Below are 25081 nucleotides of genomic sequence, written 5' to 3' on the forward strand. Positions count from 1 at the left end.
GATGGGTGTAAATGCGGGAGAAAATGTGTAAAAGGAGAATAAAAATACTTTTAAAAATACATTAAAAGCGAGTCTGAAATGTCTCTGGTGCTGGCTGACTCCTCCCCCAGCCCTCAGGGCTTTTCATACTGATGCTGGGGGTGTTGGTTGAGTTGATTTGTTGAACAAGCTGCACAGTGAGTATATTGAAGTGGGTGAGGTGTGTACAGAGCCGCTCTCTGCTCTGAGGCAGCTATTGCTGCACTGGTGTAATGTGTGTCACAGTGTAGCAGCTGAAAGACTGCAGCTTTTAACTTTACACTTGTCCTTTTCCTCGATACTGAACAAGCTGGAGAGCCTCAGCAGCTCTTTCGACATCCAGACCATTGGTCTTGTCTGTCTCCTTCCGCACTGTCAGCCAATGAAGACTTTACTATTTGACCCATGGCTGGGGTTTCAAATCAGAGTTTTCCTTCCCCAGGGCAGGCTGCCAATCAAAGCTGCCAATCGGGAACGGTCTGGTTTTGAGGAGGCAGACACTCACTTTCACATCTCTGCCCAAACAGGGATCGGTGTGTGAAGCCGGGCAGAGGCAGTTTGATTCGGAGGGACTATTTCACACACTGACCAGATGGGACTTTTTGTGAATGACGAGAATCTCCATTCTCTTCAGCATCCTGGTCATTCCTGACCCTTTTTCACGATCCATAAGGAATTAACTCCGTGCTGCTCTTTGACGCATTGGGTGGGATTTTGCTCTCTGTGCACAGAGAGCTGGTTAGAGAGAGAAAGCCGGTGTGTAGCTCTCCAGCTGCACAGCTGAGTTTTCTCTCCAGATTCTCTGGCACTCTGAGCTCAGAAAATCTATGGCCGTGGTTTTCACCCTCACGCTGGCAGGGCGGGGCCTGATAGATCCGGCAACGCCGGCTCCACCGAGATCGGGGCGCCCTGATCTGTGTTAAAATAATACAGCCCCACCCCCACGGATACGGGGAACCCCCGCCCCTACAAGCACCGGGGCAACCCCACCCCCCCACAAGCACAGTGGACCCCCCCCCCCCCTCCGCCAAACCCCACACATAAACACAGAAACATATAAAAAAGGAGGAGTAGGCCATTCGGCCCTTCGAGCCTGCTCCACCATTCAATATGATTGTGTCTGATCCTCTATCTCAATCCCACATTCCCGCTTTCTCCCCACACCCCTTGATGCCATTGAAATGTCAAAAGTATCTGTCTCTTTCTTGAATATATTCAGTGACTTGTGGTAACCTCCTGTGGTCAAAAATTCCACAGGTTCACAACCCTTTGAATGAAGAAATATTTCCTAATTTCAGTCCTGAATAGTCTTCCCCGTATCCTGAGACTGTGTCCCCTGGTTCGAGATTCCCCAACCAGGGAAAACATCCTCCCTGAATCTAGTCTGTCCAGCCCTGTTAGAATTTTATACGTTTCAATCAGATCTCCTCTCATCCTTCTAAACCCGAGTGAACACAGGCCCAGTCGAATCATTCTCTCCTCATTGCACTGTCCCCCCAACCCCAGTATTAGCCGAGTGAATCTCCGCTGCACTCCCTCTGTGACAAGTAAATCCTTTCTCAGGCAGGGAGACCAAAACTGCTCACAATACTCCAGGTGTGGTCTCACCAAGGCCCTGTATAACTGCAGTGACACATCCCTACTTCTGAACTCCAATCCTCTCACAATGAAGGCCAACAAACCATTCACCTTCCTAATTGCTTGCTGCAGCTGCCGCTCCACTTTGATTGGCTGGTGTACAAGGACCCAGATCCCTTTGTACATCCACACTTCCCAATACATCACCATTTAAATAATCCTCTTCCTTTCTGTTTTTCACACCGCAGTGAATAACTTCACATTTAGCCACGTTATCCTGCATCTGCCATGTGTTTGTCCACTCACTCAACTTGTCTCAATCACCTTGAAGCCTCCTTGCATCCTCCTCACAACTCACAATTCCACCCAGTTTTGTGTCATCCATAAACTTGGAAATGTTACATTTGGTTCCCTCATCCAGGTTGTGTATATATATTGTGAACAGCTGGGGCCCAAACACTGACCCCTGTGGTACCTCACTAGTCACTGCCTTGACTCGGGAAAGATCCATTGATTCCCACTCTGTTTCCTGTCTGTCACCAATTCCTGATCCACGTACATTCCCACAATCCCATGTGCTTTAATTTTTGCCAACTAACCTCTTGTGAAGGATCTTATCAAAATGTAGTCTCAGCGGTTGGGAACCCGGAGTGGGGGCTGCGGACTGTGACCAGCGGTGCCACAGTCGGCCGGGAGGCATGCTGCTGGCTGGGGGTGGGGCTTCCGCGAGGGCTAGGGGGGACTGCCGGGGGTGGCCATGGGGTAGCCATGGGGGCAGTATTTGGCAGGTTGTTCCGCGCACGGCTGGCGGGGCCGTATCGGCAGCTAAAGCTGGTCGTCGCCAGGCGCCTGCGCGTCACGGACCCGGCCATTCCTCCGCCGTTTGTGTCGTGGGAGCCGGGAGTTTCACCCACCGCGGCTGCTGGCCCTGCACCGGTCCCAGGATCGGTGAGGATTGGGCACCGATTTTGGCGTCGGAAACGCCACGGTTTCCATGCCGCCGTCGGCACTTCGCCACAAAATGGGAGAATCCAGCCCGAAGTGTTGACGCCGCGGAGAATCTGTGGACTTTTACGACAGAAAAGCGGCGCCGCCCCTGGACCAATTCGGCTTCCATTCAGGGCCGAGCACCGGGGCCTCGTGGAACACAATTATTCCAATGAAAAACGGTGCGGGATTCGACACTCGGGAGGCTGACAAGCTGCAGCCACACATACACATTACACTCCCCACACATACTTACTCCAGACAAAACCATGGCACTGGCTGTGCTGGAGTGTGCCCACACAGCTGTGGGTCATTTGGGGCCAGAGGGCACTCAGGGGGGGTGCCCTGGGGGGACACCTATACGACCCCTGGCACCAGGTTCAAAGTGGGCAGACAGCGGTTGGCGCAGCTACGTGGCGGCCTTGCCGGCTGCGGCAATGGTGTCCTGTGCCCGCCCACCCCAACCCTACAGCCCATCTCCTAGCCACCCCCTAGTACACCCCCCGGCCCTGGCAGAAGGCCCCAGCCAGCAACCTGTCAGTAAACTATGGTGATGATGGACATATTCCGTACCCCTCTCTCTCCCTCAGCAGCCACGATGCCGGTTTCACGATTATTAAAAGCACAAGTGAACCACTCGGCCCATCAGAGACGGAGAATCGCGGAGGTGCTGGAGGGTACCGGGTCTGGAGAATCGCGGAGGTGCTGGAGGGTACCGGGTCTGGAGAATCGCGGAGGTGCTGGAGGGTACCGGGTCGGGACAATCGCGGAGGTGCTGGAGGGTACCGGGTCTGGAGAATCGCGGAGGTGCTGGAGGGTACCGGGTCGGGACAATTGCGGAGGTGCTGGAGGGTACCGGGTCTGGAGAATCGCGGAGGTGCTGGAGGGTACCGGGTCTGGACAATCGCGGAGGTGCTGGAGGGTACCGGGTCTGGAGAATCGCGGAGGTGCTGGAGGGTACCGGGTCGGGACAATTGCGGAGGTGCTGGAGGGTACCGGGTCTGGAGAATCGCGGAGGTGCTGGAGGGTACCGGGTCTGGAGAATCGCGGAGGTGCTGGAGGGTACCGGGTCAGGAGAATCGCGGAGGTGCTGGAGGGTACCAGGTCTGGAGAATCGCGGAGGTGTTGGAGGATACCGGGTGTGGAGAATCGCGGAGGTGCTGGAGGGTACCGGGTCTGGAGAATCGCGGGGGTGCTGGAGGGTACCGGGTCTGGAGAATGGCGGAGGTGCTGGAGGGTACCGGGTCTGGAGAATTGCGGGGGTGCTGGAGGGTACCGGGTCTGGAGAATCGCGGAGGTGCTGGAGGGTACCGGGTCTGGAGAATCGCGGAGGTGCTGGAGGGTACCGGGTCTGGAGAATCGCGGAGGTGCTGGAGGGTACCGGGTCGGGACAATCGCGGAGGTGCTGGAGGGTACCGGGTCTGGAGAATGGCGGAGGTGCTGGGGGATACCGGGTCTGGAGAATCGCGGAGGTGCTGGAGGGTACCGGGTCTGGAGAATCGCGGAGGTGCTGGAGGGTACCGGGTCTGGAGAATCGCGGAGGTGCTGGAGGGTACCGGGTCGGTCCCGCTAATGATATGCAAACGGTGCCTACTCTACGTGCGGAGTGAAATGCATTGACGCCATTTTTGAGGTGACGGAGAATCACGATTTGGCGTCAAATCGGCGGCTGCCGCGATTTTGGCGTTGGAAGCTATTCTCCGCCCAATCGCATTTCACCATTTCGGCGGCAGCTAAGGGAGAATCCCTCCCCCCGCTGTATGATCACTGATCTAGAATCCTTGACACTGAAACTGGATCCTCTTTGTGAATTCAACTGAACGCTGAAGTGAAGAAAAGGACACTGGGTCGCGTCTTCGGGTTCACTGAGGGAGAATTCAGAATGTCCAAATTACCTAACAGCACGTCTTTCAGGACTTGTGGGAGGAAACCGGAGCACCCGGAGGAAACCCACATAGACACAGGAGAACGTGCAGACTCCACACAAACAGTGACCCAAGCCGGGAATCGAACCTGGGACCCGGTCACTGTGAAGCAGGAGCGCTAACCACTGTGCAACCATACTCCCTGTGTGTGAGAGACTAGGAACAGAGGGTACCATCTCAGAGTAAGGAGTGTCCCATTTAAGACAGAGATGATGACGAATTTTGGGCGGGAATCTCCGACCCTCCACGCCGGGATCACGCCCAGTGCAGGAGCGGAGAATAGCCGTTCACGCCGGAAATCCGGCGCGACGGCGCATCCGCGATTCTCCGCGGACCCGCCAGTCGCATGCGTGCGGTTGACGTGGCGCCTGTCGGGGGCTGTTGGAAGAGGCCCCTGCGGCGATTCTCCGCGGAACTCCCGCCGGCACGGTATTCATGTGGTACCACCCGGCGGGAGCTGGGACCCGCGGTCGTGGTGGGGGCGGGGGAATCTGACTCCAGGGGGGGCCTCAGCGGTGGCCAGGCCCGCGATCAGGGGCCACCGATTGGCGGGCCATCGCGATCTGTGGGGGACCTACCTTCCTCCGCCCGGGCCTGCTGTATGGCTCCGCCATGCCGGCGGCGCCCGAGCCGAGGTGGGCCGCCGCGCACATTCGCGGACCCGCTTGCGGCCGCTATGCGCATGCGCGGACGCGTGGTCTGGCTAGCAGGGCCCCGCCGGCGGCCAGAGCTGCTGGACACAGGCCGGGGCTCTGCTAGCCCCCTGGAAAATGGAGAATCACCCCGTCCGGAGTGATTCTCGCCCGTTTTCCGGCGGGCATGGGGACTTTGTCCCCAGAAGGGAGATTCCCGCCCTTCTTCTCTCAGAGAGGAGTGAATCTGTGGAATTTTTTCCCGCAGAGAGCTGTAGAGGCTGGGTCGTTAAGCATGTTCAAGGCTGAGATAGACAGATTTTTAATCAGTGAGGTAATCGGATTTGATTGGATTTGTTGAATTTGTTTTACTGTCACTTGTACCAAGTTACAGTGAAAAGTATTGTTCTGCGTACAGTCCAGTCCAGAATCAAGGATTTTGGGGCTAAGGCGGGATAATGGAGTGGAGGATTATATCAGATCAGCCATGACCTCATTGAATAGCGGAGCAGACTCGATGAGCCTAATGGCCAATTCTGCCTCATGGTCTTATTATGGCCTAACCTTGGGGTTGCATTTCCATGGAGGGATCTCTGGACTGTATTAAGTGGGAACCTACAGTGACCCCGGAGAAATGATTGTGGTAAAATGGCCAATATACAATTGGATACTTTAACTGAACCACAGTCAGAACCACAGACAGGCCTGAATGGAATGCGTGCACTGAGTGCTGAATTTGGTGCTTTTTGAGTGCGATAGTGAGAGTTTGGTGACCGAGGGAGTTAGGTGAGGAGGGAGTAAGGTGCTCCTTTCATTTTGTTTCTGACATTTCTGCAAAGAGTGAGAAGAGAGCCAGGAGTTCACAGAAAGTGTAGCTGACTGGGAGCAGAGAAGGAGGGCGGAGATCTAGTTCGTCCACACGGCAGCTATATTCTGTAAGGTAAGAGGGGTTGGAGGCTAGGCCAGTTACATGCTCCTCCTGTAGGATGTGGGTGGTGAGGGATACCACCGGTGTCCCCACTGACTATACCTGCGGGAAGTACACCCAACTTCAGCTCCTCAAAGACCGTGTTAGGGAACTGGAGCTGAAGCTGGATGAACTTCGGATCATCCGGGAGGCAGAGGGGGTGATTGAGAAGAGTTACAGGGAGGTAACCACACCCAAGGTACAGGACAAGAATAGCTGGGTTACAGTCAGGGGGAAAAAAACAAACAGGCAGACAGTGCAGGGATCCCTCGTGGCCGTTCCCCTTCAAAACAAGTATACCGTTTTGGATGCTGTTGGGGGGATGACCCACCGGGGGAAGGCCCTAGCGGTCAGGTCTCTGGCACGGAGTCTGGCTCTGGGGCTCAGAAGGGAAGGGGGGAGAATAGAAAAGCAATAGTTGTAGGAGATTCAATGGTTAGGGGAATAGATAGGAGATTCTGTGGTCGCGAGCGAGACTCCCTGAAGGTATGTTGCCTCCCGGGTGCCAGGGCCAGGGATGTCTCTGATCGTGTCTTCAGGATCCTTAAGGGGGAGGGTGAGCAGCCAGAAGTCGTGGTGCACATTGGTACCAATGACATAGGTAGGAAAAGGGGTGTGGAGGTAATAAACAAGTTTAGGGAGTTAGGCTGGAAGTTGAAAGCCAGGACAGACAGAGTTGTCATCTCTGGTTTGTTGCCGGTGCCACGTGATAGCGAGGCTAGGAATAGGGAGAGAGTGCAGTTGAACACATGGCTGCAGGAATGGTGTAGGAGGAAGGGCTTCAGGTATTTGGATAATTGGAGCGCATTCTGGGGAAGGTGGGACCTGCACAAGCAGGACGGGTTGCATCTGAACCAGAGGGGCACCAATATCCTGGGAGGGAGGTTTGCTAGTACTCTTCGGGAGGGTTTAAACTAATTTGGCAGGGGAATGGGAACCGGATTTGTAGTCCAGCAACTAAGGTAGCCGATATTCAGGACGCCAAAGCATGTAATGAGGCAGTGGGGAAGGGAACACTGACAAAGGAGAGTACTTGCAGGCACGGAGATGGGTTGAAATGTGTATACTTCAATGCAAGAAGCATCAGGAATAAGGTGGGTGAACTTAAGGCATGGATCAGTACTTGGGACTACGATGTGGTGGCCATCACGGAAACTTGGATAGAAGAAGGGCAGAAAAGATTGTTGGAGGTCCCTGGTTATAGATGTTTCAATAAGATTAGGGAGGGTGGTAAAAGAGGTGGGGGGGGGTGGCATTATTAATTAGAGATAGTATAACAGCTGCAGAAAGGCAGTTCGAGGAGTATCACCCTATTGAGGTAGTATGGGTTGAAGTCAGAAATAGGAAAGGAGCAGTCACCTTGTTAGGAATTTTCTATAGGCCCCTCAATAGTAACAGAGATGTGGAGGAACAGATTGGGAAACAGATTTTGGAAAGGTGCAGAAGTCATAGGGTAGTAGTCATGGGCGACTTTAACTTCCCAAATATTGAGTGGAAACTCTTTAGATCAAATAGTTTGGATGGGGTGGTGTTTGTGCAGTGTGTCCAGGAAGCTTTTCTAACACAGTATGTAGATTGTCCGACCAGAGGAGGGGCAATATTGGATTTAGTACTGGGTAATGAGCCAGGGCAAGTGATAGATTTGTTAGTGGGAGCATTTTGGAGATAGTGACCACAATTCTGTGACTTTCACTTTAGTAATGGAGAGGGATAGGTACGTGCAACAGGGCAAGGTTTACAATTGGGGGAAGGGTAAATACGATGTTGTCAGACAAGAATTGAAGTGCATAAGTTGGGAACATAGGCTGGCAGGGAAGGACACAAGTGAAATGTGGAACTTGTTCAAGGGACAGGTGCTACGTGTCCTTGATATGTATATCCCTGTCAGGCAGGGAAGAGATGGTCGAGTGAGGGAACCATGGTTGACAAGAGAGGTTGGATGTCTTGTTAAGAGGAAAAAGGTGACTTATGTAAGGCTGAGGAAACAAGGTTCAGACAGGGCATTGGAGGGATACAAGATAGCCAGGAGGGAACTGAAGAAAGGGATTAGGAGAGCTAAGAGAGGGCATGAACAATCTTTGGCGGGTAGGATCAAGGAAAACCCCAAGGCCTTTTACACATATGTGAGAAATATGAGAATGACTAGAGCGAGGGTAGGTCCGATCAAGGACAGTAGCGGGAGATTGTGTATTGAGTCTGAAGAGATAGGAGAGGTCTTGAACGAGTACTTTTCTTCTGTATTTACAAATGAGAGGGGCGATATTGTTGGAGAGGACAGTGTGAAACAGATTGGTAAGCTCGAGGAAATACTTGTTAGTAAGGAAGATGTGTTGGCATTTTGAAAAACTTGAGGATAGACAAGTCCCCCGGGCCTGACGGGATATATCCAAGGATTCTATGGGAAGCAAGAGATGAAATTGCAGAGCCGTTGGCAATTATCTTTTCATCCTCACTGTCAACAGGGGTGGTACCAGGGGATTGGAGAGTGGCGAATGTCGTGCCCCTGTTCAAAAAAGGAACTAGGGATAACCCTGGGAATTACAGGCCAGTTAGTCTTACTTCGGTGGTAGGCAAAGTAATGGAAAGGGTACTGAAGGATAGGATTTCTGAGCATCTGGAAAGACACTGCTTGATTAGGGATAGTCAGCACGGATTTGTGAGGGGTAGGTCTTGCCTTACAAGTCTTATTGAATTCTTTGAGGAGGTGACCAAGCATGTGGATGAAGGTAAAGCAGTGGATGTATGTACATGGATTTTAGTAAGGCATTTGATAAAGTTCCCCATGGTAGGCTTATGCAGAAAGTAAGGAGGCATGGGATAGTGGGAAATTTGGCCAGTTGGATAACGAATTGGCTAACCGATAGAAGTCAGAGAGTGGTGGTGGATGGCAAATATTCAGCCTGGATCCCAGTTACCAGTGGCGTACCGCAGGGATCAGTTCTGGGTCCTCTGCTGTTTGTGATTTTCATTAATGACTTGGATGAGGGAGTTGAAGGGTGGGTCAGTAAATTTGCAGACGATACGAAGATTGGTGGAGTTGTGGATAGTAAGGAGGGCTGTTGTCGGCTGCAAAGAGACATAGATAGGATGCAGAGCTGGGCTGAGAAGTGGCAGATGGAGTTTAACCCTGAAAAGTGTGAGGTTGTCCATTTTGGAAGGACAAATTTGAATGCGGAATACAGGGTTAACGGTAGAGTCCTTGGCAATGTGGAGGAGCAAAGAGATCTTGGGGTCTATGTTCATACATCTTTGAAAGTTGCCACTCAAGTGGATAGAGCTGTGAAGAAGGCCTATGGTGTGCTCGTGTTCATTAACAGAGGGATTGAATTTAAGAGCCGTGAGGTGATGATGCAGCTGTACAAAACTTTGGTAAGGCCACATTTGGAGTACTGTGTACAGTTCTGGTCGCCTCATTTTAGGAAGGATGTGGAAGCTCTGGAAAAGGTGCAAAGAAGATTTACCAGGATGTTGCCTGGAATGGAGAGTAGGTCTTACGAGGAAAGGTTGAGGGTGCTAGGCCTTTGCTCATTAGAGCGGAGAAGGATGAGGGGCGACTTGATAGAGGTTTATAAGATGATCAGGGGAATAGATAGAGTAGACAGTCAGAGACTTTTTCCCCGGGTGGAACACACCATTACAAGGGGACATAAATTTAAGGTGAAAGGTGGAAGATATAGGAGGGATATCAGAGATAGGTTCTTTACCCAGAGAGTAGTGGGGGCATGGAATGCACTGCCTGTGGAAGTAGTTGAGTCGGAAACATTAGGGACCTTCAAGCGGCTACTGGATAGGTACATGGATTATGGTAAAATGATATAGTGTAGATTTATTTGTTCTTAAGGGCAGCACGGTAGCATTGTGGATAGCACAATTGCTTCACAGCTCCATGGTCCCAGGTTCGATTCCGGCTTGGGTCATTGTCTGTGCGGAGTCTGCACGTCCTCCCCGTGTCTGCGTGGGTTTCCTCCGGGTGCTCCGGTTTCCTCCCACAGTCCAAAGATGTGCGGGTTAGGTGAATTGGCCAATGATAAATTGCCCTTAATGTCCAAATTGCCCTTGGTGTTGGGTGGAGGTGTTGAGTTTGGGTAGGGTGCTCTTTCCAAGAGCCGGTGCAGACTCAAAGGGCCGAATGGCCTCCTTCTGCACTGTAAATTCAATGATAATCTATGATTAATCTAGGACAAAGGTTCGGCACAACATCGTGGGCCGAAGGGCCTGTTCTGTGCTGTATTTTCTATGTTCTATGTTCTATGTGACGACCGGTTCTCCACATCCTCCACCTTCACCTCCAACTGCTTCTGGTGGTCCTGCATCAGCCCCATCTCCACTGCCATCGAGGTGACCTGGTCGTCGTGTTCCCCCGCCAACTCCTCCAACGTCTGAATTGCCCGACCCTGAGCTGCCAGTCTCGTCTCCACGCGGTCAACCACCGCCTTGATCGAGTCCACCGCCTGGACCAGGTCCTCCAGACTCTCCTTTCGTTGCTGGGTGAACTCCTCATTCAAAAAGCTCACCAGCTGCTCCGTCGACCACTGAGCCGGCAAGGCCGCTTCCTGCCCCTTCGCCATCTCCACGTGCATTTCCAGCTCCACGCCCACTTCGACCAACTTGTTCCTTCTTTTTCGGGCACTTCTGGTCCTCAGCTCCATAAACTAGAGGGTCAATCTCCTCGACTCACACTCCTGAACCTTTTTCCACTTGAAAACCGGGGGCAAAGCCCAAAAAAGACCGCCACGAGCAGGAGCTACCAAATGTGCGACCACTCACTCCGTGGCTGTCACCGGAAGACCGGTAGGACATGAACTTTACTGAAACTCAGTGAAAGTTGGGAAAATTACTCAGCAAAGTGTTTATGGTCAATTTGTAATCAACTATTTACAGGATTCACAATCGGGGTAAAAAGCTGTCAGGAGCAGATGGTGTCCTGTCCATCGGAAGATTCTACAGCCCTTTCCCGTCCCAGTGTGGAGAGGAATGCTGGATGTCATTAACCCTGGTAAAACTCAGATAAGTTCCTCTGTCCTGATTTATATCTTGGGCTGGATTCTCCGCCGTCAGGATTCTCCATTTTGCCGGCAGCCCGGAGGTTTCCCGATGGTGTGGGGCTGCCCCACAATGGGGAACCCCATTGACCAGCCGGCGGGACGGAGAATCCCGCCGCCGGGGTGAACCTGAAATCCGGTGCGGCCGGACGGAGAATCCCGCCGGCGGGGTGAACCTGAAATCCGGGGCGGCCGGACGGAGAATCCCGCCGGCGGGGTGAACCTGAAATCCGGTGCGGCCGGACGGAGAATCCCGCCGGCGGGGTGATCCTGAAATCCGGTGCGGCCGGACGGAGAATCCCGCTCCTTATATTTGAATCATTATATATATAAATATCAAAGAGAGTTTATGTTTAAATGCTTTGTTATAAAGAAATGAGGATAAAAATGGTCCTGAGTGGAATTAAAGTCTGATTCATGCACCTAATCCACTTTCTAAACATCATTCTCAGCTCGGTCAGCTGAAACTGTCGGCTCCCCAAACATCACCAATACAGGAACTCTCAGATGAAGCTCTGTCTCCAGAACCCATCCATACTTTACAAACTTCAACAAGTGGAAACTCCGCCATTCCCAGCTGAACCTTTCCTCCCCGAAAATCCTCATCCTCCTGATACATCTCCACCTTATGGACCAGACTCGTGTCCATGACCAAGGTTGGTGCAGGAAGCCTGGGAATGAGGCTTTGTCTGCCTGTTGAGGGAGGAGGAGAGCTGAGGGGGATGGAGTCAGCTGCTGTTCACTGTGGACCTGGGGAACAAGCCCTGGATTGCAATCCATTTCCTCAAAGTGTCAGCAAAGCCCATTTTCTCAATTGCCTTGAGGAAACATTGCACTCACTCCAGATGAATATCTTTTATACATCCAGGGAGAGGATTAAGGTAGAGGTTTGTCTGTGGAGGATCACATTGAATAACCACCTCCACATGTGGCCTCATATCAAATATTATGGCCGGGATTCTCCATTTGGGAGAGTAAGGGCGCGATTCAACTAAAAGGGAACAAAGTCCCAGAGCGAGAGTATTTAACCACGTGTTTCCCGGAGCTCGCAGTGCCGAGAAACACATGGCGATAAAACGCCCCCCACGTTGGGTAAGGTGCCTGTGGGGAACGCGGGGCCGAGGCCGCACATCGCCCCGTTTTGTGCAGTGAGGAGCTCCGCTCGCTGGCCCCCAGCCACATCCCCAGAACACCCCGGAGCGCCAGTCCGGGGAAGACACCGACTTCTCGTCACTACTGTCACCTGCACCCTCCACCATCGCAGAGACTATCACCTCGGGGGGCATTTTAGTGAAGAGGCTCCTGGGTCACCTTCTGGTGCTCACTTCACACAGGCTGCAGCACATCAGGTGGAGGCAGGGACTCCCGAGGGAGCGGGCGGTCGGAGGGCTGCCCGATCCCAGGAAGCAGCTGTAGTCCGGACAGGGATCGAGCTTCTGGAATGTATGGCGGGGGCAGGGCCCCAGGACACTTGAACGTCCCACCTGGGGTCCCCCTCAGTGAGAGGTTGCAGGAAACAGGGCCAGAAGTGTGAGGCCGCCGTGTATGTCAGCTTACCCAGTGAGTGAGCCGTTACCACTCACTATCTCCCCAAACCCCCTCCCCACAAGCTATATGGGCCTGTGAGGCGGATTGGCCGGCACACATGCAGGGATGACCCGGGCGGACAGTGGAATGTGATCCTAAAGGCAGGAGTCAGACTGTATCAAACGATGAGGAGATCCAGAGCTCATCTCCCAGTGAGTCGTCATCATCCTCCGTCCCGCGGACAAGACCCGCTGATACTGCCAACCCAGCGCCAACACCCTGTGGTGATGCTGGTAGGACCCTCGGAGGGAGGAAGAAGAAGCTGGGGTAGTGGGTTGGAGTGCAGGGAGGAGGGACAGGGAAGGGAGGAGCCACAGGGAAGGGAGGAGCGACAGGGAATGGAGGAGGAACAGGGAAGGGAGGAGGAACAGGGAAGGGAGGAGCGACAGGGAATGGAGGAGGGACAGGGAAGGTGGAGTGCAGGGAGGAGGGACAGGGCCTGTGATGTGGGAGGCTCTATCCTCACCGATCATCCCTATCGACAGGGGTACCAGTGGGTGCCGAAACCCGTGTCAGCGGCCTGTGTCCTGTTTCCTCCAGTGGGGTTTACTGTGGGTCTCCTCACTGGGTGGGCTGTGTGCTATCCCACCAGCATGGTGGCACCTGGTCGTGGAGTGGAGAGGGTAACCGTGTGCCTCCAATCGCCTCCATGCTTAGAGGCTTGTGTGTGGGCAGGTCCTACAGATGGGGTGAGGCTGGGCAGTGTGTGTCTGCTGGGAGCTTAGCTGCAGTGTGATGTGGGTCCTGGGTGTGACACATCCACCCTATCCCTGTAACCCAATAACCCTTCCTAATCTTTTTGGTCACTAAGGACAATTTATCATGGCCAATCCATCTAATCTGCTCGTCTTTGGACTGTGGGAGGAAACCGGAGCACCCGGAGGAAACCCACGCAGACGCAGGGAGAACGTGCAGACAAACAGTAAAATGAAACTGCTGTACATTTTGCCAGAACTTTCTGTTTTTGTTATTAATTTGATCTGCTGGTTAATTGAACAGGGAAACATGTTGTTCCAGTCTCACCAGGAGCTGCTGCACTGGTTTTAAAAATCCAATTTTATTGCTGCAATACCATTGTCAGCCAGGGGGAGGTGGTGTTGCTCTGTCTAATTTCACTTCCATTCTCTCAGTTAATTCCCAGTTATTAAACCAGGAGGTCATTCTTCTTTTAAGTATAAATTTAGAGTACCCAATTCATTTTTTCCAATTACGGCGCAAATTAGCATGTTCAATCCACCTACCTTGCACATCTTTGGGTTGTGGGGGCGAAACCCATGCAAACACAGGGAGATTGTGCAAACTCCACACAGTCAGTGACACAAAGCTGGGATTGAACCTGGAACCTCAGTACCATGAGACTGCAGTGCTAACACTGCGCCACCGTGCTGCCCTAACCAGCAGGTCATTCTTATCTTCTCTGTATTCGGAATCCAGACCCAGATTTGTGAATTCAGCTCCTGACACACAGCAGGATCCCAAACTGGGAAATTCACTCTCCCAACCTGGGCTTTTTGGAATATTGTCCAGACAGGCTGTGTGGAATTTCCCGCTAGGGTCTTGGTGTGTGACAGCAACATAGAAGTGGAAAGTTCAGGATCGTGTTTATTTTCTCTCCATTGTTTCTGATCCAATTCTCTTTCAGTTGTGAAGAAAGGTCCTGACTGAATTGTCTGATCAGCGAGTGTTTAAGCATTTTGGGTTTTTGGTATTCTTGCCAGTACCAGGTATCCAGCAGCAGGTGGCGATATTGCGCTGTAAAACTTCACTGAACTTTGTACAGCTCAACATCACCATCGTCTGGCTGAAAGTGGCACTACAATGCAAGGGAAAGTTCATGATATTTAATTTCCTTTTCATTTTAATTCTCTGACATTTTTATTTGGGTTGTTTTTATTTACAGTCTGATTGGGATTTTACAATTTGCAAATTAAACAACACATTTAGTGACAACCTGTTGTCAATGGCGGTTTCTGACCCCTGACCTCTGCCTCTGACCCTGATCACGGGGTCAAGTCATTGTGATGTCAGGGATGATGTCAACACCCTGAGCCCCCGACCTTTTCCCAGATCCGGTTCAGAACCGGAGCAGATTCTCAGAAACTGTTTTTCATCCAAAGTCTGTCTGTGTGTAACTGTGTGTGTGTGTGTAACTGTGTGTGTGTAGCTGTGTGTGTAACTGGGTGTGTAACTGTGTGTGTGTGTAACTGTGTGTGTGTGTGTGTGTAACTGTGTGTGTAACTGTGTGTGTTGTGTAACTGTGTGTTGTGTAACTGTGTGTGTGTGTGTGTGTAACTGTGTGTGTAACTGTGTGTGTTGTGTAACTGTGTGTGTGTAACTGTGTGTGTCACTGGGTGTGTGGATGAGATCATCAAAATAAACTAATGTTGCTCGTTTTAGCCTTAGTTTAATTACTCTTGTTCTATCACCTTTGCTCTTGAGTCGCCAGGTATCTTTCGGATACCGCCACGTGGTTCAAGTCTGAGTAATGATCAATTATCCAACACACCGCTTAGTAAGAGTGAAATCAACGTACATTTATTATATACAGTAATCAATACTTATACATTAATTCTACTTCTAAGCTACTTCCTATAACTAACAGGCCAATACTTAACTTTGGAAATGCCCCACCCGGTCAGGGAAACAAATAGCCTTTCGTATGGGTTCTGAGCCTGCGGGATTCAAAGCGGGTACAGGTCGATAGTCAGGAGTGCCTATCTCATAGCGAGCATTGGAGTAAGACTTACGGTTCTTGCGGCTGTTGTAGAAGGTCAGCAGAAGGGTCTCGAAGGGTGTGCAGAGGAGGAGAAGGGTCGATTTGAACTTGGCCCCTATTCTTATAGTCCCCAGGGGCTTCCCGCCTCTCGGGGCGGACCTTGTACCTGGTTCCAAGTGATTGGACTTGGTCCCAATCACTTGGTTCGATATTCTCCAATGCTGGAGCGATTCCTTGATCGAGGGGTGGTCATTCACCTCTCTTTGTGTAAGCTCCTGCTGGCGCCGAAAAGTCTGGGTTGGCTTTGTGTTACTAATTTGTAGCATATTGTTCCCGGGATTGCTACTTCCTATGCAGATGGCTGGTGTGTTGTTGTGTTGATGGCTGCAGGTATCGATTCTGTCTGGCCTCCCCAGAGGCGAATACACAGTTTTGCCTGCAGCTGTCTGTTTGAGTCCTGTTGGCTGATTTTCCCATCAGCCTCTTCAGCCATTTTAAATCGGGGTTTGGCCATTCTAATCGGGAGTTAGCCATTTTAAGTGGCTACACTACCCTCCTTGTGATCCTAACGCGAAGCGTGAAGGATCACATCATGATTGTTACTTTCCATTCCCTGACCGGGGAACACACCTCCTACATGGCCTCTGCATTGACCTATGCACAAAAAAATTCAACTAACAATTCTAAGGGCGCTATGTCAGACAGGGACATGCATTACAAAACAATAAACTTGGAACCTCTAATTTATCCTTAATATACTACCCTCGCTAAACATTCCATTTTCCTACCTTCCTCAATCATCCAACAAAATCACAGCATTGCATACAGTCTTTCCTGGCTTGGCAGTCAAGCTCAGGATCGTACAATTTTTGCTCATGAAAAAGTTTTTTTTTTACATCTCTTTATTTACAACAATAAACGCAAGTGAATGCACTTTAATATTTTATTCGCGGGGGTCGGGGGTCTGGCCGTAACCGAACATAGGGGATCTGATCCTATATACCGGGGTTTTCGCGGTAGGCTCTCCTCCATTTACGTAGGCGCATAGTCTGCACTACACAGCAGAGTATCACCAATGCTAACAGTGTTTCGATCACATAGGACAGGGAGTACCAGGTTGTGAACCTGGCACACCAGGATGATGCAGTGTCGTTGGTGACTGGGCTCTGGGTACTGCGGGGCAGTGAAACATTAACGGCTGGGGGATTTGAAGTCATGGGGTTCGCGTTCACGCGCAACCAAATGTCCACAAACAGTGTGTTGATCAAGGTGAAGGAAGTCTTCATGGCTGTTCTCTTTCCTTCTCTTTCTTCTCTTCTCTTTATTTTCTCCGGGCCTGGAGCTTCTGGAGTTCTGTAGAAACAAGCATCGTATCTGTAACTATCTTTGTTTAATATCCGGTATGTTAGTGTGTCTGTCCTTTGGTGCCAATTATTCCCTTTATAATTGGTCACTATGTGTGACTCCCTTATTTTTTTTTCCAAAAACAAATTTTAGGACACGGCACACTTGCCAATCATGAACCAGTGCTGAGTTACCATCCAAATGTTCCAGGATGTAAATAGCAGATGGCGGCAACCTAAAGGTTCCCGAAACAAACAAAACTTTTTGAAATGAAAAATGTCAAAATGAGGTGCGTATGGGTCGCGATGGGTAAGAGATGGATGGAGTCCCCGGGTAGGACGGCTACCAATGCCGTATCTCTCCTACCCAAGCGTAGTTGACCAGCGGGGGGGTCCCCAGGCAGGGCGGGTCTCAAGCCGTTTCTCCACTGCCTGAGCAACCGACAAGAACGGGCAAAAATGTAGTCATCGTGGTGGGGCTGCCGTAGTGGTTCTATCCTTCGAACCAGAAGGGCAGTTATGATCGGGCGTCTGATACCCGAACAAGTATCAGCTGAAAAGCTAGTTCCTCTGAACGAGCGTGTGGTCTCTTGACCAGTTTCTGCAGATAAGCTAGTTCCGCTGAACAAGCGGGTGGAAACATTCTCCTGTCGGACATACAACATTAAACAAACTTACTAACAACATAAAACATTCTGCAGGTTCCATCAGAATACGGGACATCGTAAATCACCTTTGGGCTGGGCTGTAATTAGCATATGAAGGGAGTGCAGCGTGACCGAAGAAGAAAGGAAGGAGGCGTGAAACAAAAATGAAGTGGCCTTGCTGAGGTAACGTTGCCATGAGAAGTGGTGGGTAAGCGCTCCCAGTTTGCATGGGGCAGCTGGGACCTTGTAGCTGCTGTGGGTGGTGTTCTCTTTCATATCTGGGGGCTAGTCTAGCTGGTGGGGGTCTCCTGCAATCTCGGGCAAGTGTCCTGGCTGCCCACAGTTGTAACATGACCCCTGGGGCACATAAGGTGGAGCAGACTCTCTGGTGCATTGTTCCCTTGGGTATGGTTCCCTGGGTGGGGGGTCGGGGCTGTTGGTGTCTTTGCTGGTTCGGGGGGCATTTGTGGGCTGATTCCGTTGCTGTTTCAGGGGGGCTTGACATTCTTGTGCGTAATGTCCTAATTGTCCGCAATTGTGACATTCCGGTGGTTTCTGTGGGGGGCTGTTCCTTCCTTTGTTTACCCATGCGGGGTTCTGGTGCGTTTTATCTGGATGCATGTCTGCCTGCTCTTCCTCGGGTTCCCTAACTGCGGGTTTGTCTGCTTCTGCCTGCTGTTCTTCGGGATTTTTAACTGCGGGTTTGTTTTGTACAGACTGCTCCCAGGCGCGGGACAATCTTTTTAAAACCCATTTCTCATTGTGGGCTTCCTCTGAGGGGTCGTAATTCGCACAAGCTGTTTGTCCTGTTTCTGTGGCATGGGAGATAAGGGTGCGGGTCCATTTGGCCATGTTGTCTGGGGACAAATGGGCACGGTCTACGTCTCCAAAGACTGCTGCGAAGTGAATCCACAGGCGTCCAGCGAACGCTGTGGGGTGCTCAGATTTCTTCTGCCTACATTTATTGAGTCCATCTACGGGGTCACCCTGGTTATACCCGATCGCATCCAGGATCGCGGTATGCATTTCTGCAAGGGTGCCTCCTACATTCTGTGGGTCGGGAAGGGCTGCTGCTACCGACGGATCTAAACTTAAAACCATGAGCTTTACATGCTCTCTCTCGTCCAGGCCGTACATGTGCGCCTGACGTCTAACTGTAGCAAAGAAATGGTGGGGGTCTGAGGTGGGGAGGAACGGTGTGATCTTCTCGCACGCGTCCCGTAATTGGGTCACTGTTAAGGGGGTGGAATATAGATATTCCGCATCGTCCGGTGTGGCTGTGCGGAGGGTGGTTACAGGGTTCATCGGAGCGTGAACTATCTGCTGTGTGGGGGGTTGGGGTGCTTTTCTCTTTTGGGGCTTTCCCTGCGCACATCTTCTCTGAACATATCTCTGCGCTGTTTCGTGTAACTCTTCCCAATCAGGGCCGTCTTCCTGGTCTAACTTATCCACAAAGGTTTCCTGAAAACCTTTCTGAACAGAGAGCAGTGACTGCAGCTCTGCAATCTGCTTCCGGCACTTTGCGTGATCTATGGTGCTCTGCCTTTGTTCGGTGGTGGCAGCGTGGAGTGCTCTTAACGCTGCCTTGAGATCACTACGCTGTTTCTGTAGCGTCTCTACCTGTTTTTCTGTCTCTTCTCTTACCAGGACTGCACGTTGCGTGTCCTGATAAGCCTTTTCATATTGCGACTGGAAACTGCTTAAATGCGCCAGACAAGACTGGTGACCCCGTTTGGCGTCAGTCACCTCTCCATCTTTTGCTGCCAATTTCCTCCTTAATTCTAAATTCTCTTTTTCAACTTCGCTTACATCGACTTTACTCATCCGATGTATGCCCTCAACTTCTTTGCGGAGCGTCTTGACGACCTCCTCTGTGCCTCGCAATTGTGCCAAACATGACACGATTGCCATCAGCTTGCGAGCTTTTTCCAAGCTCTTTTTGTGTATCTCGCTCAGGTTCTCCCACCAAGTATGTCCTATACTCCCGGGGCCTGATTCCTCATTATCGCAGAAATCATTCCACAGGGGCCATCCTTTGCCCTTGAGATATTTCCGGATTTCCTCCTCCCAAATGGGACACTGTCCCACTCTACTGCTGCTGGTCGCTGCGACCGCAAATTCCTCAGGGTTCATGAGGCGCTGCATTGCCTGCATGGCCATCTTTGCTATCCGACTGCTTCTTCTAAATTTGGAACAGGGGGCTAAGGCGGTGTTGTAAATGCGGGTACGGCTTTCGCTACTTTCCGAAAATACAGACTTCCGACAGTTTTGACGCAACAAAAATCGATCAGTTTTACCTTCTAGCCCTGTTAGTTACGCATGCATGCACACACTTCCGAATTATGACTATTGATTAGAACTGCTTGAACACTTGTGGTTTTCTGTTTCCAATTGGATTCAAATTCAAAATTTCTTGGGTTCTCCCGGAGTGGTTTTCCACTTCTAGATCGGGTCCTGTCAGGAGTCGCCAAAATGTTGCTCGTTTTAGCATTAGTTTAATTACTCTTGTTCTATCACCTTTGCTCTTGAGTCGCCAGGTATCTTTCGGATACCGCCACGTGGTTCAAGTCCGAGTAATGATCAATTATCCAACACACCGCTTAGTAAGAGTTAAATCAATGCACATTTATTATATACAGTAATCAACACTTCTACATTAATTCTACTTCTAAGCTACTTCCTATCACTAACAGGCCAATACTTAACTTTGGAAATGGCCCACCCGGTCAGGGAAACGAATGGCCTTTCGTATGGGTTCTGAGCCTGCGGGATTCAAAGCGGGTACAGGTCGATAGTCAGGAGTGCCTATCTCGTAGCGAGCGTTGGAGTAAGACTTACGGTTCTTGCGGCTGTTGTAGAAGGTCAGCAGAAGGGTCTCAAAGGGTGCGGAGAGGAGGAGAAGGGTCGATTTGAACTTTGCCCCTATTCTTATAGTCCCCAGGGGCTTCCCGCCTCTCGGGGCGGACCTTGTACCTGGTTCCAAGTGATTGGACTTGGTCCCAATCACTTGGTTTGATATTCTCCAATGCTGGAGCGATTCCTTGATCGAGGGGTGGTCATTCACCTCTCTTTGTGTAAGCTCCTGTTGGCGCCGAAACGTCTGGGTTGGCTTTGTGTTTATAATTTGTAGCATATTGTTCCCGGGATTGCTACTTACTATGCAGATGGCTGGTGTGTTGTTGTGTTGATGGCTGCAGGTATCGATTCTGTCTGGCCTCCCCAGAGGCGAATACACAGTTTTGTCTGCAGCTGTCTGTTTGAGTCCTGTTGGCTGATTTTCCCATCAGCCTCTTCCGTTCGCCATTTTAAATCGGGGTTTGGCCATTCTAATCGGGAGTTAGCCATTTTAAGCGGCTACACTAATCACTTCACAAATTTAGAAAAGACCTTACGTTGTTTTTATAGAACTGTTTAACTATTATAAAAAGGCATTTTTCTCTTGGAATACAATGCGATAAATTCTGTGTGAATAATAAAGTTTCCTTTAATACTCGTCAGTGGAATCTCTCCTGGAGTGAAGATGCCTTTCCTCACAGTTTACAAATTGAAAAATAGTTGGGGTCTCAATATGAATTGGGATCTGGTTCAGGTACCATAACAGGAAAAAATGAGTAGACGAGGGCTGGGATTTTCCTGCCCTTCCCATTAGTCGAGGAATGGGATCCTGTGGTGATGCATGCCACTGGCTGACCAGGAAAATTCCACTGGCTGGACTAGAACATTCTACTGGCTGGACTAGAACATTCCACTGGCTGGACTGGAACATTCCATTGGCTGGACTGGAACATTCCACGGGCTGGACTAGAACATTCCACGGGCTGGACTGGAAAATTCCACTGACTGGACTAGAACATTCCACTGGCTGGACTAGAACATTCCACTGGCTGGACTGGAACATTCCATTGGCTGGACTAGAACATTCTACTGGCTGACCAGGAAAATTCCACTGGCTGGACTAGAACATTCTACTGGCTGGACTAGAACATTCCACTGGCTGGACTGGAACATTCCATTGGCTGGACTGGAATATTCCACTGGCTGGACTAGAACATGCCACTGGCTGACCAGGAAAATTCCACTGGCTGGACTAGAACATTCTACTGGCTGGACTAGAACATTCCACTGGCTGGACTGGAACATTCCACTGGCTGGACTGGAACATTCCCCTGGCTGGACTGGAACATTCCACTGGCTGGACTGGAACATTCCACTGGCTGGACTAGAACATTCCACTGGCTGGACTAGAACATTCCACTGGCTGGACTAGAACATTCCACTGGCTGGACTAGAACATTCCACTGGCTGGACTGGAAAATTCCACGGGCTGGACTGGAACATTCCACGGGCTGGACTGGAACATTCCACTGGCTGGACTGGGACATTTCACCCCAGGCCTATTTTTCTTAGGCTGGAATTATCCCACCACACATGCCGCCCCCTCATTTGCGTGGCAACCAAAGAACCCGCTGTGGAGAGTTGACTTCGGCGGGACCGGAACACACCGCGGGAAGGAAGCACGTGAAATTCCCACCTTGGTGTTCAGATTAATGAGCAGCGGTCGCATTGAAATGCACAATGGTTAAGGGGCTTTTGAGAGGTAGGGATGTTGCGGCCTGTCGAGGTGAGACCCGCCATGGTAGATTCGGTGGCCTAGCCAATGACTTTCAGTGGGAGTGGATGATCCTGGCAACAGGGGGGACTGGAAAATCCTGCCCAGAGTGTATATTGGGAGAATGTTTGCCCTGGCTGGGGAGAATAGAACTAGGGATCACAATCTCAGAGTGAGGGATCAACCATTGGTTACTGGGAGGTCTTGTGGTGCAGTGGGTCAGGTCCCTGGCTCTGAGTCAGAAATTCCAGGTTCGAGTCCCACCTTCGGACCTGACGGCCAAGAAAGGTGCGTTCAAAACGTGGCCAAACAGGCTGATTGTTAACCTGTAAATCCTTCCAAACGTGCCAATGGCCGGTGGTAAGAGCGGGAGAGACTCCTGGTCAGTCACACATGATGTGGAGTTGCACCCTCTCAAGTTATAATGTGGGGATTTCAGATATATTATCGTGTATATATTTGGTGCAGTCAGCATGAAAAGTCTGGGTTACGGTGCGTATGACCGCTGCAGTCGTGTTTTTAAAAATCCTGTTTGCAAGGCAGCCAGAAGAGCAATTAAAGCATTGCAAAGGTTTGGGCTCATGTATTTATGCTTATATTAAGGGGGTTCCCTGAGGAGAGATAATTCGAAAGAAACAAAGTCCCCGAGCGAGCACATTTAACCACGTGTTTCCTGGCACTCGAGCGCTGAGAAACACGTGTTGAATAAGGGGCCTAAAGAGGGCCTGCGTCGCCAGTACCCCCTGTTGCAGCGAGAGATTGGGACGCCATTTTAAATGGGGCTGGATTCTCCGATCGCTGACGCCAAAATCGCATTCGGCGATCGGCCGGAGAATCCACGTTCACCATGTTTGCGATGCTCCACCGCCTCGAAAATGGCACACTCGGGGAGTACGCCGCACGCTGTCAGGACGGCCTCAGGATGTCACCTGAGGCCCTCTCCTGATGCTCCGTCCCCAATGGGCCGAGTCCCCGACGGCATCGCTCGCGCGTGCTCGCACCATTCAGGGATATCGCGTGGCGGCTGCGGTCTCAGTCGGGGGGACGCCACCACAGTCGGGAGAGGGGGCTGTTCCACTGTCAGAGGGGGCTTCAGCAGGGGCAGCGGGGACTGGTGGGGGGTGGTCCGGGGGGGGGTGGTGAGGTTGGTTGCAGTTTTTGGCAGACCGGATCCACCCACGACCGGGGCCATGTTGCATGGCACGGCCGCCACAGGCCATCGCGGGCGGGATTCACCTTGCAATGTCTCGCGAGATTGTTTTGAATGTCACAAAGCATGGCGATCCGGGTAGATACTGGGAGTGGGGGCTCCCGGCTTTCACCGCACACGGCACCGCAGGGAAATGTTTTTCTGGCACAGTGTGGCCGGAAGACCGCGGCCACTGTGTTCAGCTTTGCAAGGTGATGGAGATAATGGGAGGAGCCAGGACTGAAGCAGTTTCTGGAGATCAGTGTAGTTTTAGGTTGGGATCTGAACAGAAGACAAGCAGCTGCTCCCAACACAGTTCAGTTAAAGATCTGTCTGGGGACACACGAGCGGTGTCTTTCCTAAACAGTTCAGTTAAAGCTTTGACTGGGGACAGGCCAGAAGCAGCTGACCTCAAGACAGTGAGCTAAAGATCTGCCGGTGAAAAGGGTTGGCAGGTTAAGAAATACATTGAGACAGGCAAGAAACTGCAGCTGGTTCCTGAGGGATATCACTTTCTCAAAGTGGGTTATCCCTTTACAGCAAATATTCCTGAGTGTTCTAACTGTATTTCAAAGTGGATTTTGGTTTGAGATGGGTTTGTTTGAGTGGGAGTAAAGATAGCGGTTCAGAGTTATTGTGTCACTGTATTCAGAAACATTGTTCAACTGATAATTGAAAGCTATTTGTATTGATAAGGTTAAAGGTATTGAGACTGTGTTAGTAATAAAGTTTGTTTTAATATGCCATATCCCTGTTTGTGGGTGAAATCACTCCTGCAGCGAGGTACCCTTTCCTCACAGTCATACAGGTTAAATAGAATATTGGGGATTCTGTCCGGTATCCTAGCAACTGTTGGGATCTGGTCCGGGATCGTAATAGGCCCGAATGAGACGGGGAACCTCCTTCTGCCAATCAACGCTCGTTGGAGCTTGAAATGGCAGTTGACGTGTCGGAGTCAGCGGGGACGTATTCCGAACAATTCAGGAAATTCCGGGAATTCTCAGCAGATCTGTCAGCCTTCAGTTCTCGTAACTGGCAAGGTTTCAGGTTTTTTTTTAGCGCAACCTGCATGATCTCGGACACGGTGTCAAGGAAGCGACAAAGGAACAAAGGAAAAAAAAACAGATGAAGAGCTACCATTAAAAACTTGATGTTGTCTTGTTCCCTCAGCTCTTGTTCAATATCCTGAACAGCAGCGGAAAGCGATGAGATTTCCTCCGTTATCTTCTCAATCCTCTCCTTCATCTCCTGACTCTTTTCCTCTTTCTCCAGTTTCAGACCTTCCAATACAATCCTCTCTTCCTCACGGAGAAACTGGTGAAGTTTCTCAAATTGGGCGTTGATCTGTTTCTCTGCATTTATACCTTGGTCCTGGAGAAAGAGGACAGAGGTTGATAAATAGAAATGAACATTCCAAAAACGTTGTGCAGTTTTCTTCAGAAGAATATTCATAGAATCCCTGCAGTGCAGAAGGAGCCCATTCGGCCCATCAAATCGACACCGACCCTCTGAAAGAGCACCTTACCTGGGCCCAATCCTCTGCCCTATCCCTGTAACCTTACCTAACCTTTTGGACACTGAGGGGCAATTTTGCATGGCCAATCCACCTAACCTGCACACCTTTGGGCTGTGGGAGGAAACCAGAGCACCCGGAGGAAACCCACGCAGACACGGGGAGAACGTGCAAACTCCGCACAGGAAGTTACCCAAGGCCGGAATTAAACCCGGGTCCCTGGCACTGTGAGGCTGCAATGCTGACCACTGAGCCACCGTGTCGCCCCGAGAGTAAAACCCTCTCTTCGGGGAGGCAGTGGAATTGTCGCTGAACTAGTAATTAAAAG

General features: G+C 51.0%; 1 protein-coding gene across 1 annotated transcript in view; it reads right to left on the reverse strand.

The window, feature by feature from the left end:
* Positions 1 to 25081, reverse strand: part of LOC140389167 (uncharacterized) — a 188978-nt gene that overhangs the window by 97639 nt on the left and 66258 nt on the right. The window contains exon 9 of the mRNA XM_072473328.1: positions 24158 to 24611. Within this exon, the coding sequence (XP_072329429.1) occupies positions 24158 to 24611 (454 nt within the window). The remainder of the gene's footprint in view (positions 1 to 24157; positions 24612 to 25081) is intronic.

Source organism: Scyliorhinus torazame, chromosome 14 (genome assembly GCF_047496885.1).
Source record: "Scyliorhinus torazame isolate Kashiwa2021f chromosome 14, sScyTor2.1, whole genome shotgun sequence".
In the NCBI taxonomy this organism is placed as follows: Eukaryota; Metazoa; Chordata; class Chondrichthyes; order Carcharhiniformes; family Scyliorhinidae; genus Scyliorhinus; species Scyliorhinus torazame.